Here is an 18018-nt window from a genome sequence, read left to right on the forward strand (position 1 = left end):
AATGTATGTGTCGGGATTTATTTTTTGACTGCAATTGGAGAATAAAAAAATAAATTGAATTAATATAGAACGATACGGATTGTTTACACTGTTCCTAAAGTTCCATTGATGTTATAGTGACTATGGTTTTCTATGGCACCTGCAGCAGTTTTTTAAGCATATTAACCCCCCACCCCTCCACATACATACACACGCACGCACACACACACACACACACACCGTCCTAGTGTTTTAATGGGGTTGTGCACAGGGCGCCGCACTGCAATGCATTACTGTCTGTTTGCAAATAAAATGTCTGTCACTCAATTTGCGCCCCCCCCCCCCCAAGCCGCATCAGCTTCGGCGTGCACGCGCATAAATCACAGAGATGCGGAGAATGCTGAGAGAATGTTTCTTTAAGACCCATTACCTTCCAATCCCACCGAGAAGGGGGGGGGGCTGTGCTAAGGTGGCGTAACGTCACTCTCCCTCCCCGCTCCTCTTCTTCGTCGTCGTTTACATGTGGAAAAAAAAAAAAGAGGGGGGGCGGTAACACACACACACACACACGCGCGCGCGCATTAGGAAGAGTGGGGCTTTTCTCGGATCCGGATGAGGGGCGCCGACCCACGCAAAAATGGACCGGAGGACTATTTATCGCCACATATATCCACGGCGGCTATGGTAAGGATGCAACTTTGTAGCTGGCGACAAAACAATGGATGCATGCACGCTAAAAAAAAAAAAATGCAAAGGCAGGAAGACTACCGTGCGTGCGCGTGTACGTGTGTGCTGTCACCAAAGCACTGACAGGTGTGCTGTGTTGGCTACGGCCAGTCAAAGCTACTTAAACGATAACCACCTAATATGGAGCAATTCTGATCGGAGCGGACCTTGCATAGTTGCAAGTCCTTGCAGCGTGAAAGGCTTGAATGTGCTGATTATTATTCGCTATACATAAAAGGAGATTGAGGCCTTTTGAAAAAATGAAAATAAATGCATTGAAATTCTACTTAATGCATTTATTTTGCGTGCACCTCGTGACACGCGCTCCGCAGGATTCACGCCATGCATGCATGCAGGCAGGCAGGGGTTTATCGTGATGTTTGCCATAAAAGACTCGTTTAAACCACACACACGCGCGCGCGCGCACACGCACACACATATTGGATGTTTTACTAGGGAAAAAATGCATTCGAGGGCTGCTTCCTCCATCTATCTTAGTCAGCGATGGACATCATCGTCGTCCTGTCATCTCGTCATTCTTTCCATTCGTGCATGTGCATGCTTGTGGATTCTTGTGGAAATGTAAAAAAAAAAGAAAAAAAAGGCGTGTATGGTTCGGTTCCGGGTGTTTTCATCCCTGCAAAGCAGCTGCCGACAGTCACTGATCGATTCCAATGATGCGTTTCTTCACCCATGGGTGGAGGGAGCGGGGGGGGGGGGGGGGGGTAGCCGTTTATGGCATTAGAAGTGGACCAGAGGGGGTTCGTTACTAGTTTTTGTGATTCTAGTTTAGTCGAGTTGCAGGTGTCATTTACGAGTCATCTTGTAGGCAATAGGAGATTTGAACACCGCCCCCCCCCCACACCCCATTGTTGACTCTGCTCTATAGTACTGTACTGTACTCGAGGTGTACACTCCTAGACAGTACATAATGAATTTCACTGTGGGTGACAAGGTCATGCACAGGTTATTAATACAACTTAAAATTGAGTTTTATGCTTAAATGTTATTATATTATTATTATATATATAATGTATATTTTTTTTTATGTGAAATGCACTATATAAATAAAATTGTATGTGTTGGAAATAATTATATTTCACTTAATTGCTTCAAAAATTATTATATAATAAATAAAGGTGGTAAAATACCATTTAAAAAAATAATAAGTGGCTACCAAAGGCTTTTTACCCTTGCAGGACCCAAAAGATACAGAAATGTTCTCGAAAGGAAAGAATCAACAGTGATATGTCCGAATAAGACACGAAATATATACAGTGTTGTATTTGTTGATACACATTTTGAAGACTGTTTTCAACAATCGAGACATTACTAACCTGAAAAGATTTTTGTGCATTGTGGTCTGGTCATGCCAGAACGGAAAAAAGATCCCCAAACTGTTCCCACAAAGTTAGAAGCTGAGAGTTGGGCCAAATGCGTTGGTAAAACTGGGAGCCTCGCCTCAGTCATCTCGGTCTCAGTAGTTCACCTTCAATCCCCAAATGCTTGTTCAGTTCTAAATTTCAGGTGTTCCCCAGCATGGCTGGTGAAAGTCTGTCCTGCATACCGATCAGCTGCTCACTCGCCTGCTGGCAAAACTGCTCATTGGGGCCTCTCTTCCCAAGAAATGAGACACTCTTAAGGGGGGACGGATGTCAGGACGTTGTTATCCACACAAATGAGAGGATGCCTCAAACCAGGTGGGAGGGCTCCAGTCCTGATCACGATCCAGAAAATTCTTTATGTTCTAGAAAATGGGCAGTCTTAAGAGGTCTTAGAGGCCAACATTTGACGGATTCAATGCTTGATTTAGAGGTGTGTCACATTTATGTCTGTAAAACATCTCTGATTACTATCTGTTGTTAATATTTGTTTTGCAACTACTCCCAACTGAAAATGTCTCACGTCCACCTTCCAGGCAAGAATTAAGTGCAATTTAAGTAAATGCGGACAGTGCAAGCTCTGTTTTGCATCAGTTAACCGTCCACCGGCGGACTTTATTTCCCGGGACACGCAATGAAAATGCCAAGTGTGGTTAGCCAGCTCATGTGAAGCGTTTTGTTACTCGTTTGCTCCATAGCAACCAGTTCGAAGTGAACCCTGCCTTTCACCAAAGTCAGCTGGGATAAGATCCAGTTAACCTATGACCTCAGTGAGGAGAAGCGGTATAGAAATGGATTGAATGGATGTTCACAAAAGTTTTTGCGACCGTATTCGTTTTCTATGGAACGCGTATAACGGTCTTGTGGCTGAGACAGAGAAGAATTTTTAAAAAAAAAGGGAAAGAATAACACAGCACACTCTATTAATGTGCAATCCATTGCATTTTTTTGGCCGCCGGTTCGCTCTGTGACATAGAGGCCGTAATCTGTGAGAGAGGAAATTCAGGATGAGCGCAATATGCAGTCGGCAACGCTGATTAACTGAAGATAAGTCGAGTGAGATCGCATTTTCAAAGCCCTTGCGTCAGATTCTTCATTTATGGTCAAAAGGAAAATAGGAAGATCAATACCACCTCGCCGTGGCTATGAGGCCGCGTGTTAGCTTAGCTTCGCACAACGAGGCCGAGGGGAAGTGCGATCTCTCTGCCTCTGACAGTTGAAGAAATTTAGGTTCACTTCTACCATTTAATGAGACCAAATGCTTGCGTTGTGAGAAAATATGACAAAAAAGGGATCATTTAAATAAGTACGGTTTAATAACTTTTGGATATTGAAGTGAAGTGAAAATGTCTTCTCAATGTGACTCACTATTGAGAAGAGAGTTGCCCCATCGGTGCGGCACTTAAAAAAAATACCCCCACCCCTTCTCACAATTTGTATTGGCACGCACTCATGGTTGACAACGGGGCGCTCGAAACGGCCATACTAGTTGAATCTTGGGGGCGTAAGCATCATTATCCCCGAACCTGGAACAAATATCCCTAAAAGTTTGCCTGTTATCATTGCGGCATGTGAGGCGTGTCTGACTTTGTGCATTTTCTTCTTTTGCAGCTTTTGCACTTTGCAGTGAGAAGTGCTGCCTTGAGGACGCAGTCAAGGTGCACATCCCCTCCTCAAGTCCGATATTTCTCCCGTTGTCGCCTTCTGCCCACCGCAGCCACCCACAGAAAGGCTTCCCCGTAGAAACTGCCCCCCCCCTCAGCCTTCTCATAAGCATTCGGATCACTTACCACGCAGAGTGGGACTTTTTCAAAACGAGAAAAAAGGAGCAATAAAAACAGGAAAATATGCTCAGAAAAGGGATTATAGTTCGACAGAAATGTAAAGTTTTACATTTTGAGCGTCGTATTAACATTGCTCGTACAATCTCGTAAAAGCCAAGACTTTTTTTTTTTTTGGCAAGCCTCCTGTTGTTGACACCAACTCACCGGTCTCATGATGATGTGCGAGGTGATGCCCACCATTTCTGAGGATGGGCGAAGCGGCACGGCCGGGGGCTCCTCCTCTCCTGCCGGGACCGGGGTGGGAGGCCCGGGCGGTACCGTGGGAGCAGGAGGAGGGGGGGGCTTTGGCGGGAGGGATATCCGAGGCGGCGGTGGAGACGAAGGAGGCAGCACGGGCAACCTGGAGTCTCTGATGGTCAACATGCTGACGGAGAGGGAGAGGCTGCTGGAGAACCTGAGGGAGACGCAGGAGAGTTTGGGAACGGCGCAGCTACGTCTTCGAGAGCTCAGCCATGAGAAGGACTCTCTTCAGAGGCAACTCTCCATTGCCCTGCCGCAGGTGCGTCAGATTGCGTGTGCGGTCACAACATTAGAGTACGAACGAGCAATTAGCGTATTTCACCAGTAGGGGGAGCTCTAGAGTTCAGAAAATACACAAAATAAATCTCTATTTTTTTTTTTCTCATGGGTCTGTTCTGTTTTAAATAGCAAAGTTGTTGCTGTGTTAAATGGCACTGTTTTAACAATCTATTTATGTACATTTATGTGCATTCACAGTACAAAATCGTTCTTTTCAACATAAAAAACTGCAGCTTATAGTCCGATTCGGCTTGTATATCGTTTATTTTTTTCTTCTTTTTTTGTTCAAAAAAGAGTTGCTGCGGGTTATATATGCGGGTGCACCTTCTAGTCCGTAAAATAATTGAAATTGACATAATTTAGTGGAATGCAATTATCAAATCGCAAAGGCAGCAATTTCGGAATTATTTTATTGTAAGACTAATGTTTAAAAAAATATATTTACGTCAAAATAAAGCGGATAAGCTTTACTATACTTAAAAAAAAAAAAACATTGGAAGAGGACCTTAAAAATAATCATCACCTCAAATCGCAATCATAATATTGAAGGGTAACAAAATCACAATTCGATTATTCACCAAATGCCATTTATGGAAACTGAATATTACTTTTGATTTCAAATGAAAACCAATGAGATTGATGCGTACATTTTGTGTGGCTGCCTAAAGGAAGCAAGCAGCGTGTGAGGTAACTGTTGCTGCCATGTCCTATCACAGTCTGCTGGCATCTGAGTCCTTGGCTGTGAAGTGAGCTCATGAGACAGTAAGCCTTTGCAGTGACAGTTCAAGCAGCACGCTAAGTGAATGCTAAAATACTCCTCCGTGCACCCTCGCTAATGTTTCGAGCGGGTTTGAAAGTCCCTCTCTGATTTACACTTGTTGTGTAATCAGGTGCCGGTGATAAATAATGCTGCAAGATATTTGCCAAATGGTGGAAGCCCAACTTGAATGAATAGTTGATAGTCTAGGAATCCTCCTTAGTATGCTGGGAGGATTTGCTGATTAATAATGAGAGTTATTTGAGGATTTTCTCCTCCAGCTATGATGAACAGCTTTGGCGGTTTCCTCTGGGATCAATCCCCCACTTCCGACTGTGTGTGAGGCGTTCACAGGCATGTTTACTTTGCTGTCACACTCCGCTGTCTTCTCAGCTGTAATGTTGAGAATCCTGCAAGGAGCCCGCAGAGGGAAACGTGTGAGCAGGAAATAGCTTAATCGAGAGTCTTCATCTGTGAGTTGTGGAACGATACTAGGACATGATACTCGCATTGTCTTTAATTAAACAATTTGAAAGAAGACATCTTATTTATTTTTTTATTTTGGGCGGGGTGAATTTACTGAAATGAGCTTTTTTTTTTATTTCTGGTTTCCAGCTTAAGAGCTAATGATTTTTATTTGAGGGTCAAAGTTCATTCATTTAGTTAATGGAGTAGGGCTGAACAATTAATCAAATACAACTGGACAACAAATTAATTGGGCTTGTGGTAGGTAGAAAATTGTGTTTGCGCCGTTGTGGGAGTGAACAGTCAGCATATTTCCAGACCAAGGAACGCCATTCCACTCATTCCCTTTAAATTCAGAGCAGGTGAGCTGCGCTCTGTCTTTTTGTCAGAAAAAGACTCGCTGGAGTCCATGCAGACGCACGCAAATTATATTTAGAAGGAACTGCAAGCAGACCTCCACGGTTAGCAGATCTGTAAAATGGGCACTTGGAGACTTTTTTGTGTCCATATGTGACAGCAGCCCCCACAGGGTGTTTTAATAAATATAGCCTCATAAAAATGATAATAATGACGTGTTCAATGAATTATTTCGACAATGATTCAGAGTGTGACTGTGAACTTAAGTGTTTCTTACACTACAGTGTGTATTTTTGCTATTGATCACAAATCAAGACTGGATGATGTTTGCGTTCACATATATTTAAAAGAAAAAAAAAATTGCGTGAAATGGAAAAAGACAAAAAAGAACAAGGCGGGCCAAGTGAGAATCTGAGCGTCATCCAAAGCCGAAACAATCCCATCAGTCCCAAAGACCCACTGTGTCGCCATCTGCAGCCACCTCTCTTTGGCTCGTTTCTCTTCTCACATTGAGCCGTCGCTTCTGTCCATCTTTCCGAGCTCAAACACACTAACTAAAAACGTCTGAGATCACGCGTTACAATTTTTTTTTTTTTTTTACATCACCATTTAGACCAACTGAATAAAATGCATACAGCTTGCTCTTTTTTTTCTGTGACACGACAGTGTCCTGCTTCAAAGCTGCAAATGTATCCTCATCTACATTGACACCGTGTTTGTCAGGTTGATATTTGGGGCGGGGTCTCTCGTGCATTCCAGTGTAGGGCCATTGTGTAACCGTGTGATGTAATGCGTCCATGTGTTCACAAGGCGAGTAGCGGAAAGTGTGTCAGTGATTTGCATGATTATTATGTTGTTTTACATCACAGCCTTCCTCCTGGTCGCAGCTGGGCTTTGTTTCTATTGTGCGGCTTATGTTTTCTGTGGTTCGGAATTATATTTTTATGTTTGGCCTGGGTTGTTTTCATGCCCCCCTTAAAACACACATCCACGCTCTAAACGCCGCGCCGTTTAGATGGTTTGTTTAGTCGGCCCCTGAATGCATCTCTTGTGTGCTGCAGGAGTTTGCTGTGTTGACGAAAGAGCTCAACGTTTGCCGCGAGCAGCTTCTGGAGAGGGAGGAGGAGATTGCTGAGCTCAAGGCGGAGAGAAACAACACACGTGTAAGATGTTTAGCAGCCATTTTGCATTCACGCTCAAAACCGTTGGGTCAGAAATAAGACAATTTGGGTTCACGTGAACCCAAATTGCTGGCTCAAAAATGGACACTCGATTTGAACCAAGAATTGGGTTATTCATTTGACCTAGCTTTTGGGATAAAATGGATAACCCAAAAAGTATGTACCATGTATGTTCGTTGATTTAAACTGCTGAGTCCCCAAAAATATTGTGTTAATTGGACCGACCTGCTACTAAAGTCAATTAACCCAACTTTGTAAAAGTAAAAGCTGGGTACAAAACAACCCAGAGAGGTCAGTGGGTCAGTCCAATTATTGACCAATTTTTTTTTTTTTTAATTATTAATTTTGGTCCAGCAGCCATTCAATATACAAGTTTTTCAGCGCTGCATATGCAATAATTAAATAACTCACGATTGGCTTAATTTGACCCAACAGTTTTGTTACTCAAAAAATTTTACCCCCAAAAAGTATGACTCAACACAAACAACACAATAATTGGGTTGATTAAATAACCCAGCTGTATTTATAGTGCATTTTAAAACTGCTGAGTCAAATGTAATTAATTTGGTAAAAAAAAATATATATATTTTTTTTTTGTACAAAATGAACCCAAATGTTGTTTTGTCCAAAACAACCCAGAAGTTTGAATCACATTGACCCAAACAGCGCATCTGTACTTTTTTTTTTTTATATATAATTTTTTTTAAATAAAAAATATATTTATTGTTTTTTGTTGTTGTTGTTTTTTTGTTGTTGTTTTTTTTTTAAAATAAATATATTTAAGAGCGCAGCCTCAGTGTTATCTTTCTCACCCGTTGTGGTCGTACACGCGGGTGGGACACTGAATTTAAAAAAAATGTATGTCTTCTCCTCCCCACTCAAACCGACTCACTCTGACAGTTGCTGCTGGAGCACCTGGAATGCCTGGTGTCCCGTCACGAGCGCAGCCTTAGGATGACGGTGGTCAAGAGGCAAGCCCAGTCACCAGCGGGGGTCTCCAGTGAGGTGGAAGTCCTCAAGGCCCTCAAGTCTCTTTTTGAGCACCATAAGGCTCTGGATGAGAAGGTGGCTCACAATAAAGCCTTTGTGTTTTCAACGAAACCCCTGATATTTATTTTGACACGGTCGCACTTTCATTTTCATATTTTAACTGAACAACTAACGAACCCCATCCCTGTCCCCTCCCGCAGGTTCGAGAGCGTCTCCGAGTGGCCCTCGAGCGGGTGTCCATGTTGGAGGATCAACTAGCAGCGTCTTCTCAAGAGGTGAAGTCACATTCATTTGCCTCCCCCAACGAATACGTACTCACTCGTACAAACTCATGTTGAATATTATTCCATGTTGGCCTGCTTTGTGTCCTCCTTTCTAGGTAATCTCTTTAAGAGACCAAATTAAAAGGCGTCAACAAGGGGTGGACGGCGGGAAAGATGTAAGGGAGGGTTTTATGGATGTTGGTTTTATTTTTGTATACGTGTTAGCGAGCAAGTAGAAAAGTGGATGTATGGGTATCATGAGTGTGATTTTTACTTCCCGTCACCTTCCTCACTCCCATTTTTTATTTATTTTTTCATTATTGTTGTCGTCGTCGCCACCTCAGCGACTACCCAACGGTCCCGCCTCTGGCCTGGAGGACAGCGAGCTGGAAAGACAGCGGGAGGTAGAAATAGAGCGTCAGAGAGCCGAACTGTCCCAGCTAAGAGAGAGGCTGGCCCTCATGTGTCGGCAGGTCAGTGCTGCGTCCACACTTTTTTTTTTTTTTCTCCATACACTGCACCCCATTTTGCCTCACCGAGGAATGAAGACTTTCATCCAGGCTTGATTGTGCACATGGTGGATCTCGCCAACCCAATAAAGTGATACACGTGACCTGCCCAAGTCGGGATGTTTTAGCTTTGTGTCACGAGCGATTTGGAATGAATCACTGTCACTATCGATTTACACTCACTATCGTGTACTGACTCACCTCGGTTACCGTCCCGTGTCCATTCGTGGCATCTCGGCAGGTTGGCGAAATAGAGGAACAGCTCGCGGCCGCCAGGAGGGAGGTGACCAAGTCGGAGGAGGCCAATCAGAAGCTCCAACGGGAAGTGAAAGAGGTTTGTCGGGCCAGTCTGTCCTGTGCTGGCCAAAACCTTGAGCTCTTTTCACTCCAGGGGCTCCCGGTGGATAGCCAAACATAACGTGCAGACAGTATGTCATTGAGAATATCATTTGAAGGGTGCATTTTAGTCACCGTTCAAAATATTTCCCATTTGTCTTAATAAATTCTCTCGAGTTTCTGCCTGACCCATCAAGTGTAAAAATAAACAACCCTCCTCTTCTCTGCCTACTTCTAAAAAAAATCATATAGCGTACTAGTAGTGAGCAAACTACGGCCCGGGGGCCACATGCGGCCCGTTAAACGTTTTAATCCGGCCCGCCGAACTTGTAAGAAATCAAATGAATAAACATTGTTCATGTTTTATTTTCTAAATTCTGTGCTTTTTCAAAGACATATATTTTGTTGTAATGCGTTTGTTTACTTTCATTTTATTTTTTTTCTCCGATGAGATGAGTTTACCAAAACACTCCATCCGTCTGCTCCTGGTCCCGCCCCTCTGTCAAATTTTAGAACCCATTGTGGCCCGCCAATCAAAACGTTTGCCCACCCCTGGCTTGGACCTTGATATACTAGAATGTTTTTGATACATCATCTTTCTCTTTCAGGCGCTTTGCCAAAGGGAGGACATGGAGGAAAGGATTACAACACTAGAACGCAGGTAACCGTTATTGACATCAAATTACATCGGCAACGCCACAAAATTGAAAACGTAGAATTATCCACATAAAGCAGTTACAATCCGAGCCGGTGTGGTGCCGCAGGTACCTAAGCGCCCAAAGGGAAGCCACATCCCTCCATGACATCAAGGACAAGCTGGAAAACGAGCTGGCCAGCAAGGAGTCCCTCCATAGGCAGAGTGAAGAGAAGAACCGCCAACTGCAGGAGCGTCTGGATGAAGCCAAGCAGAAGCTCCAGCAAACGCTGCAACGCGCTGAGACGCTGCCTGAGATCGAAGCGCAGCTCGCACAAAGGGTTGCGGCGCTCAACAAGGTACGCGGGAACAATCTGAAAGTGCTCTTGGATATTTTTGTCAGGTGATCGAACTGTTGCAGAAAAAAAAAGTTTTCGTCACTGGGGTTAGAGCCTCGGAGGTGATAATTTAGTATGTACAGATTTTTTTTGTCCCGATTGTTTGACTGAAGTTTTCTTCTAGGCAGAAGAACGCCACGGTAATTTTGAGGAGCGGCTACGGCAAATGGAAGCTCAACTCGAAGAAAAGAACCAAGAGCTACAACGAGTACATATTATGTCGCTTCATTACGACTTTAAAGGTTTCCTGTTGTGTAACATGCGGCATCTACTTGGCCCAATCAGGCAAGGCAGAGGGAAAAAATGAACGACGAACACAACAAGCGACTCTCAGATACCGTCGACAAACTTCTGTCGGAGTCCAACGAGCGACTTCAGCTCCATCTTAAAGAGAGGATGGCAGCACTGGAAGAAAAGGTAACCTCCATTACTTATTAACACTTTTGTGGTGTTAAAAAAAAAAAAATCATTTCATTTGTTATTTTCTAGAACGCTCTCTCCGAAGAACTGGCCAATATGAAAAAAATCCAGGATGACCTTCTGGCTAATAAGGTTTTGAGCTGTCATGTTTACCGTGTTTTCCTAATCCGAACCAGACGCTCAACATTCCCGCTGAGACAAACATGAATGTACAAGGTGATGTCTGCGACTTTCTCCTTTGTATTCTAGGAGCAGCTCCTTGCTGAGCTGGAACGGATCCAACTGGAGCTGGACCAGCTGAGGGGACGGCCTGGCTCATCTTATTCCAGGTTCGTCATAATGAACCATAAAAAAAAAAGTGTTGATTTATACCACATACCAAAGTACTGCCCGAGTGTCTGTGACGGAATACCGAGAGATTTCCGTGTGTCACTGCAGGGCGGGCAGCGTGAGCTCACTTCCGTCCACCTTGTTCCGAAGATCTCTTCCGGGGAGCGCCTCGGAGCTGCGGTACCCCCAGGGCGGGGGCTCCCTCCCGGCTGGCTACAGCAACTCCACCGGTGGGGTGGTGGTCAGGCGGACTCACCGCGGCCGCTGGGGTCAAGCTCGGGACGACTGTAGCAAGGTGCTCATCTCATGATGACATCATTCCACGCGCCTCGCTTCACATCTTGCGATTATTCTCTCCTTGCAGTATGGTGAATGGGACGCCGGCACGATGATGGGTCCGGGGTTCGAGGGCGTGGAAGGGGTGTGCTCTGACGACGAAGATGATCGAGAGACTCTGTTTGGGTCGGAGCTGCTCTCGCCGAGCGGGCAGACGGATGTGCAGACTTTAGCCATTATGCTACAGGAGCAACTGGAGGCCATCAACAAGGAGATTAAGTAAATTGAATTGCTCACAAGGCGACTGATTTGAAATTCCAGCGCTATTTGGGGTGATTTCATGACTGTGCTTTCCGGTGGTGCTCTCAGGCTCATCCAGGAGGAGAAGGAGAGCACAGAGTTGAGGGCGGAGGAGATTGAGAGTCGGGTTAGCAGCGTGGCGCTAGACGCGCCCCCAATTCCGCCCTCTTCGCTCGGAGGTCGGGACAGTGTCGGGCGGGGGTACATGACCCCTTCCATCACCTCGTCTACGTTGGCGTCTCCCTCACCCCCGAGTTCTGGCCACTCCACCCCTCGCCTGCCGCATTCTCCGGCCAGGGAGAATGACCGACAGGTACAAAGTTGGCTCATAGACATTTTTACAAAAAAAATAAATAATAAATCCATTGGGAAATCAAATCAACTCCTCCCCAATGCAGAACAGCAAAGATGGCGAAGAATGCCGAGCGCTAGCCTTGATCGATTCCAACCCGCCCGCCGTCCCTCGAGCTCTGCGACTGGACCGAATGACGCACACTCACCCAGGAGCAGGTCTCGATGATCACCGAGAATTTCGCAGGTAAGAATTGTGGACTCTCGTGCCTCCCGACGAACAGAAAGTGGCGGGTTGGGCCCGTCACTCGCCTGGTGTGTTTCGATTTAGTCTGTCCGCTGACGGGGCCATCACGGCGAGCCAGGATTCCCTCCACAAAGCCAGCAAAAAGAAAAGCATCAAGTCGTCCATCGGCCGTCTCTTTGGGAAAAAGGAAAAGGGGCGGATCGGTGCACCTGGACGCGAGTCTACCTCTTTAGGTGTGTGTCTTGACATCAAAACATTTTTGGTTTTGATCTTCCAACTGAACATTTTATGTGGAAAAAAAATCCAGCCTCAACACCGTCAGATGACTTGGGCCCAGCCGACCCGTTGGGACTGGCCAAACTCGGTACCGGAACAGTTGAAAAAGACCGGCGAAGCAAAAAGAAGTCAGATTTTTTTTTTCCTTCTAAAATTGGCATACTACATTTTTTTTTTCTTATGTTCTACTTTCAAAATTTCACTCCCTTGCCAGGCACGACCTGCTTGAGGAGGCTTGTCGCCAGGGTTTGCCTTTTGCCTCGTGGGACGGGCCAACGGTTGTTACATGGCTTGAGGTACGACGCCCTGACAGAACTTTTTTTTATTTTTTATTTTTTAATTTTATCACCGGCCTACAAAAGATTGCCGTTTCTGCAGTTGTGGGTCGGAATGCCGGCATGGTACGTCGCAGCGTGCCGCGCCAACGTGAAGAGCGGCGCCATTATGGCCAACCTCTCGGACACCGAGATCCAAAGAGAGATTGGCATCAGCAACCCGCTGCACCGGCTCAAACTCCGCCTGGCCATTCAGGAAATGGTTTCCCTCACCAGCCCGTCGGCGCCGGCAAGCACCCGCTCTGTAAGGGAACGAGACATTATCGTTTTGTCTGAAAACCGAACGAGCTGTCGGGAGAACGAAGACTCATTTTGAATTCTATTCCAGTCAACCAGTAACATCTGGATGACGCACGCTGAGATGGAGTCGCTCGCTGCTGCCACGAAACCAGTAAGCCGGAATTTATTTTCATTTTGTCCTTCAGTGTGCAAAAAGATCCCGAAAACTGAAAATGTTAGTTTGCTCTAGTCCACAGGTGTCAAAGTCCAGTCCTCGTTAGCAAGCTCTGATAACGATCCTTATCGCGTTAATCGATAAAAAAGAGGCTCTCGAGGACCGGCGTTTGACACCTGCGCTCTAGTCATGCCTTCAGTCATTTTGATGTTTCATCACCTTGACATGTTTTTTTTTTTCTTTTCTTTTTCTTTGTCTTTTATTAGGCCTGTTTGGCAACGCCTTTCCCTAACTGCTCCCGTCAAATCTGTGCAGATGTTGCGTTTTCTTTCCGACTAATTCTCACTAACAAAAACGTTTCCTTCTTCTGCCTTCCCTCTCCTCAAATGGTTTTCACCGTAACGCACACATACGCAACCACACGCTTTTTTCCCCATCTATGCGCCCCTCTCCATCTCTCTTCTCTTTTACTATTTCCCCATCTCGAACCGCAAAGGAGCAGAAAGAGTTCAGCTGGGATCAGGTGAGTTGAAGACGTCAATGCCATGATTTTTGTCAAAGTTCTGAAGATCTTTGTTTTCGAATTAAAAATGGCCGTTTTGTATCGACAGATCCTTGCTTACGGCGATATGAACCACGAATGGGTGGGAAATGAGTGGCTGCCCAGTTTAGGTTTACCCCAATACCGCTCCTACTTCATGGAGTCACTGGTGGACGCCCGAATGCTCGATCACCTCACCAAAAAAGAGTTGAGGGGCCAGCTCAAGATGGTGGACAGTTTCCACAGGTGAATTATTGCCGATATTTTCATCTGCGGCTTTTTATCGGTCCGTTCTTCACCCGTGCGCTCTGAAAAATCTGCAGGGTGAGTCTTCATTACGGGATCATGTGCTTGAAGCGCTTGAACTATGACAGGAAGGAGCTGGAGAGGAGGAGGGAGGATAGTCAGCATCAGAACCAAGGTGATGGCAACTTCCTGTTTTCGACCACCGAGTCTCGTGTCGATTTGATTGTCCTCGATGTGCGCCTCTCCTCAGATGTGATGGTGTGGTCCAACGAGCGAGTGATGTGTTGGGTGCAGTCCATCGGGCTCAAAGAGTTTGCAGACAACCTGTTAGAAAGTGGAGTTCACGGGGCCCTGCTGGCTCTCGATGACACCTTCGACTACACTGACTTGGCCCTTCTTCTCCAGATACCCAATCAGAACACGCAGGTATTCACGAAAAAAAGAAAAAAAAAAACTTATCCATCTCATCTGTGAGGAATGGGTTCTTCCTCAAGTGCCCAAACGATTACATTGAAACTAATCGTCTTGGTCTGCAGGCAAGACAGCTCTTGGAAAAGGAGTACAATGCTCTCATCTCCATGGGAACAGAGAGGAGGCCAGATGAGGTACTGCCAGGAGAATAATCAGTTGAGACCATGTGTTGATTTGCAATCCCTCCTATTTTTTTGCGGAGAAATATCTCCGTTTTTTTACTCACATCGTAGCTAATTGCCCAATCGCTGCGTGTAGCGAGGGGAGGGGCGGGCAGTTACGGTTAATGACTGCCATTACCTCATTGTGTCGTACCGTAGGACGGCACCAAAACGTTCACACGGTCACCCTCGTGGAGAAAGATGTTCCGGGAGAAAGACCTCCGAGGCGTGACCTCCGACTCTTCGGAAACGTTACCGGCCAACTTCCGTGCCTCCGCAATCTCGACCCCTTCCGTCACCCTGAGGAAAGTCCAGAGTGAAGGTGAGGAAAGGGACATTGCCACTTCAAAGTGTGATTGGCTGTCTAATAAATGAACTGATTTATTTATGATTTTATGATCGCGGGTGTGGTTTGCAATCGTGCAAATATAAAATTTGGAGGTGTTTCTAATATTTTTGTTGACCTTTTCGGGGTATGTGAGAGAGTTGATGCAGTGCAATTGAGGCAATAAATGTGTTGCCGAACATGTGAGCGTTTGAAGTTGTCAGTTTAAATGACAGTAAAAAGAGACTTGCCAGATGGTTGATAAATAACGTTTTACATTCTTGCCGTAAGTGAACTCGGGTCAAAGAGGAGAGTCGGCGTCGGTGAGAACATATTCCTGCTAAGACAAAAGCACATCAGGTGAGAGTATTTTTTTTTTTTGGTGACATCCCCAATACAAGCTAAGCTTTATGCCGTACCTGATTGTTGTGTTCTCTGTGACTTTGCAGACCTCTACCACCGTCCTGATCTGAGGAAAAAGACAAAAATGAAGTGACAAGCGACATTGGAGTCGCGCATCTCAAAGACTCTTGAGTGAATGAGGTCAAAAGATATTATAAGGAATGGATGCCTTTTTAATCATCTCTCTGTCTTTATCTCTCAATCCATCGTTGTGGCATGATGCTGTTTAATTCTGTAGAAAGTGACCAACGCCTATTGTGAATTCAACTTCTGTTTTTGAGTGTGCAAAGGCAATACTGACACATTGAAATTATAGTTTTTTGCGCAGGAAGAAAAAGAAAAACACCCCTGTTCAGAACAATGCTCACATTCTTTCAGTTGAATTGGATTATAATTTAATCAATGATAAATCAACTCTTGGTAACATCACAGTTCAGGATGGTTTTTGCTGGTTTACATGTATGTTCTGAAGCCATAAAATATATGTGAGAGGCACAAATGTGAACAGGACAGACAATGAAGCGATAAGCTAATTGCAGTATGACCCGTGTAAAGCGGAAAATAAGAGAACGCATTTGTGTTCATATGCATGCCAAAATCAACCATTTTAGAGTGAACGTCAGTCATCTAATGATGTGGAAGCTTGGGTATACGAACTTTGTACAATGTGTGTATTTTATTTTTATCATTTTTTTAAAATGACAATTGCTATTGTATGTATGTACAGTATGTATGCGTGTAAACTATATGTTCATTTCATACTTTTAAGATGGATGGTAATTTCATTTTAGCTTAACAAAAATAAATATGTTTTAAAATGATGGACAGTGAAGATATGCTACTTGTATGTGTACATTTTGGAAAAACAATTTGTCCTATGGGTTACGTTGATATTACTGGAGAATAGTGATGATAACTGAATATAATATGACAATAATAATGATCATGATTGTAAAAGCTGTAATTAAAAAACAAAGAAACCTGTGTGATGCTTCCGGAAGTTATTTTACTACCTCTTAATTTCAACCTTGTGTTTGCACATAGCTAACAAAAGGATTCCGTTTAAGAGAAACCACCATTCTATAATTAGGCTTGAGCCCTATAGTAAATAGCGCCACCTCCTGGTCAGTACGAGAAATGCCGTCGTTGACTAACTGTCCGTGACTCTTTTGGTCATTGGATATTACGTTTGAAAACAATTTTTAAAAATAGAAAAACGACTGGTTATTTGATTTTCATTTTAATATCGAATCACCAACATTTAAATTCAGGTTTGTATTGTATTATATTCTAGTTGACCGACAGCATTTATTCTCGTTGACCGGCAGCATTTCTCCTACTGCCCAGATGATGGCGACAACGTAGCGCGTGAAGACGATGTCGTGTTATGTCATGATACCCAGGTGGAGGACTGAAAGTGCCAAAATTTAATTAATAAATACACCATGAAATGTTTAATTAAAATTGTCATTGAATAATTAAATGTTTCATTAATTATATGTCGTATTAATAAAGGTGTCATTAATTAATTAACTTACCAATGATTATATGTAAAAAAATCATATATTTCTGTATTCAATTTATTTATGAATTTAATTAATTATGTATTTAATTCTTTATGTATTTAATATTTTCATGGTCCCACGTTGCAGTGTTTCGTGAATTAATTTTATCCGTCAAACTAATTAAATATATAAATAATTAAATACAAAAATAATTAGATAGATGTTTTACATATAAATCATTGCAGTCATTGCACGTGACGATCCCCTTGGTACACACCTGTCTCCAATTGACCTGCAGGCCTAACGTCACGTCCGCCATTGTAAGGCGACCTTCTTCTCTTGCTAGTTCAACGGCGATTTGCACACTAGCGTCGTCTGGTGGCTTGTCATGGTGACTGCTTTGGCTTAGCGTGGGAATAGTCACGTCATCACGTTGCATGAAGTACGGCAACCTGGCAGTCATGACACAACACCACATCGTCTTCAGAAATTAATGTCAGTATGAGAAATGCTGTCTTTGACAACTTCCGGGAATCTAAACTAAATTTAATATAAAACAGTTATTATTCATTTCCTAATTCCTTTCAGAAAAAAAATCAAATAGTATTACATTTATATTTGATTTTATATATATATTTTATGTTCCGTGCAATGGCGGCTGGCAATACTAATATGCAGTTTACGGTCTTCAAAACGAAGGTGCTGATTGGCTGAAGAGGAGATCTATGTACCTGGAATCCATTGCTAATCTTAGTGGCACTCTAACGCTCCCGTATGTCAGTCACTGAAGTTTCCATTTTTACTCGGCGAACTGAATGTGAGCATATGCAGTATTGAATTTTTAGTGATGTGCACTTTTTGGAGGAATTCAAAAACGCATTTTACAGTCATAAATTCATTTTCAAGTTTATTGGGAAACGCTTCATAACAAAAAAAAAAATCCGATTGAAAAATTCTGATTCAAATTAAACAATAAATATACATTTTTTGTCATTCAAATGTAATTTTTTAATTTAATAATTCAGTTTTCAATTCAATTATTCATGTCAAGCAATTCACATTCAGTTTCTAGTGGCACAAATATCAGCCCATAGACAACTATTAGCCCATACATGGACCGTCTTCAGGCGTACATTGTCGCCATCGCCTGGTCAGTAG

At 43.8% G+C, this 18018-nt stretch overlaps 1 protein-coding gene across 3 annotated transcripts; it reads left to right on the plus strand.

Moving 5' to 3' along the window:
- The first annotated feature begins 451 nt into the window (after positions 1 to 451).
- LOC148317370 (liprin-alpha-3-like) lies at positions 452 to 16341 on the plus strand. Of its 3 annotated transcripts, XM_088284315.1 has the most exons (31): positions 456 to 663; positions 3699 to 4430; positions 7091 to 7192; positions 8111 to 8275; positions 8401 to 8475; positions 8580 to 8639; positions 8808 to 8936; positions 9214 to 9306; positions 9917 to 9969; positions 10073 to 10301; positions 10465 to 10548; positions 10626 to 10757; positions 10830 to 10892; positions 11010 to 11089; positions 11199 to 11385; positions 11455 to 11645; positions 11736 to 11979; positions 12065 to 12204; positions 12289 to 12437; positions 12512 to 12608; positions 12695 to 12776; positions 12859 to 13059; positions 13144 to 13206; positions 13706 to 13732; positions 13821 to 13996; positions 14074 to 14171; positions 14247 to 14422; positions 14533 to 14601; positions 14788 to 14950; positions 15245 to 15313; positions 15403 to 16341. In XM_088284315.1, the coding sequence occupies exons 2-30, from the start codon at positions 4083 to 4085 to the stop codon at positions 15295 to 15297; spliced, it is 3729 nt and encodes a 1242-aa protein (XP_088140441.1). In that variant the 5' UTR covers positions 456 to 663; positions 3699 to 4082; the 3' UTR covers positions 15298 to 15313; positions 15403 to 16341. The 3 variants fall into 3 exon arrangements, with proteins under 3 accessions (XP_088140442.1, XP_088140440.1, XP_088140441.1); XM_088284314.1 differs by having other exon boundaries at positions 454 to 663; positions 14074 to 14422; XM_088284316.1 differs by lacking the exons at positions 14074 to 14171; positions 14247 to 14422; positions 14533 to 14601; ... (1 more) ...; positions 15245 to 15313; positions 15403 to 16341 and having other exon boundaries at positions 452 to 663; positions 13476 to 13732; positions 13821 to 13989.
- The last annotated feature ends 1677 nt before the right edge of the window (positions 16342 to 18018 follow it).

Source organism: Idiotropiscis lumnitzeri, chromosome 20, assembly GCF_059441095.1.
Source record: "Idiotropiscis lumnitzeri isolate Australia: NSW breed Sydney's pygmy pipehorse chromosome 20, RoL_Ilum_1.0, whole genome shotgun sequence".
Lineage (NCBI taxonomy): Eukaryota > Metazoa > Chordata > Actinopteri > Syngnathiformes > Syngnathidae > Idiotropiscis > Idiotropiscis lumnitzeri.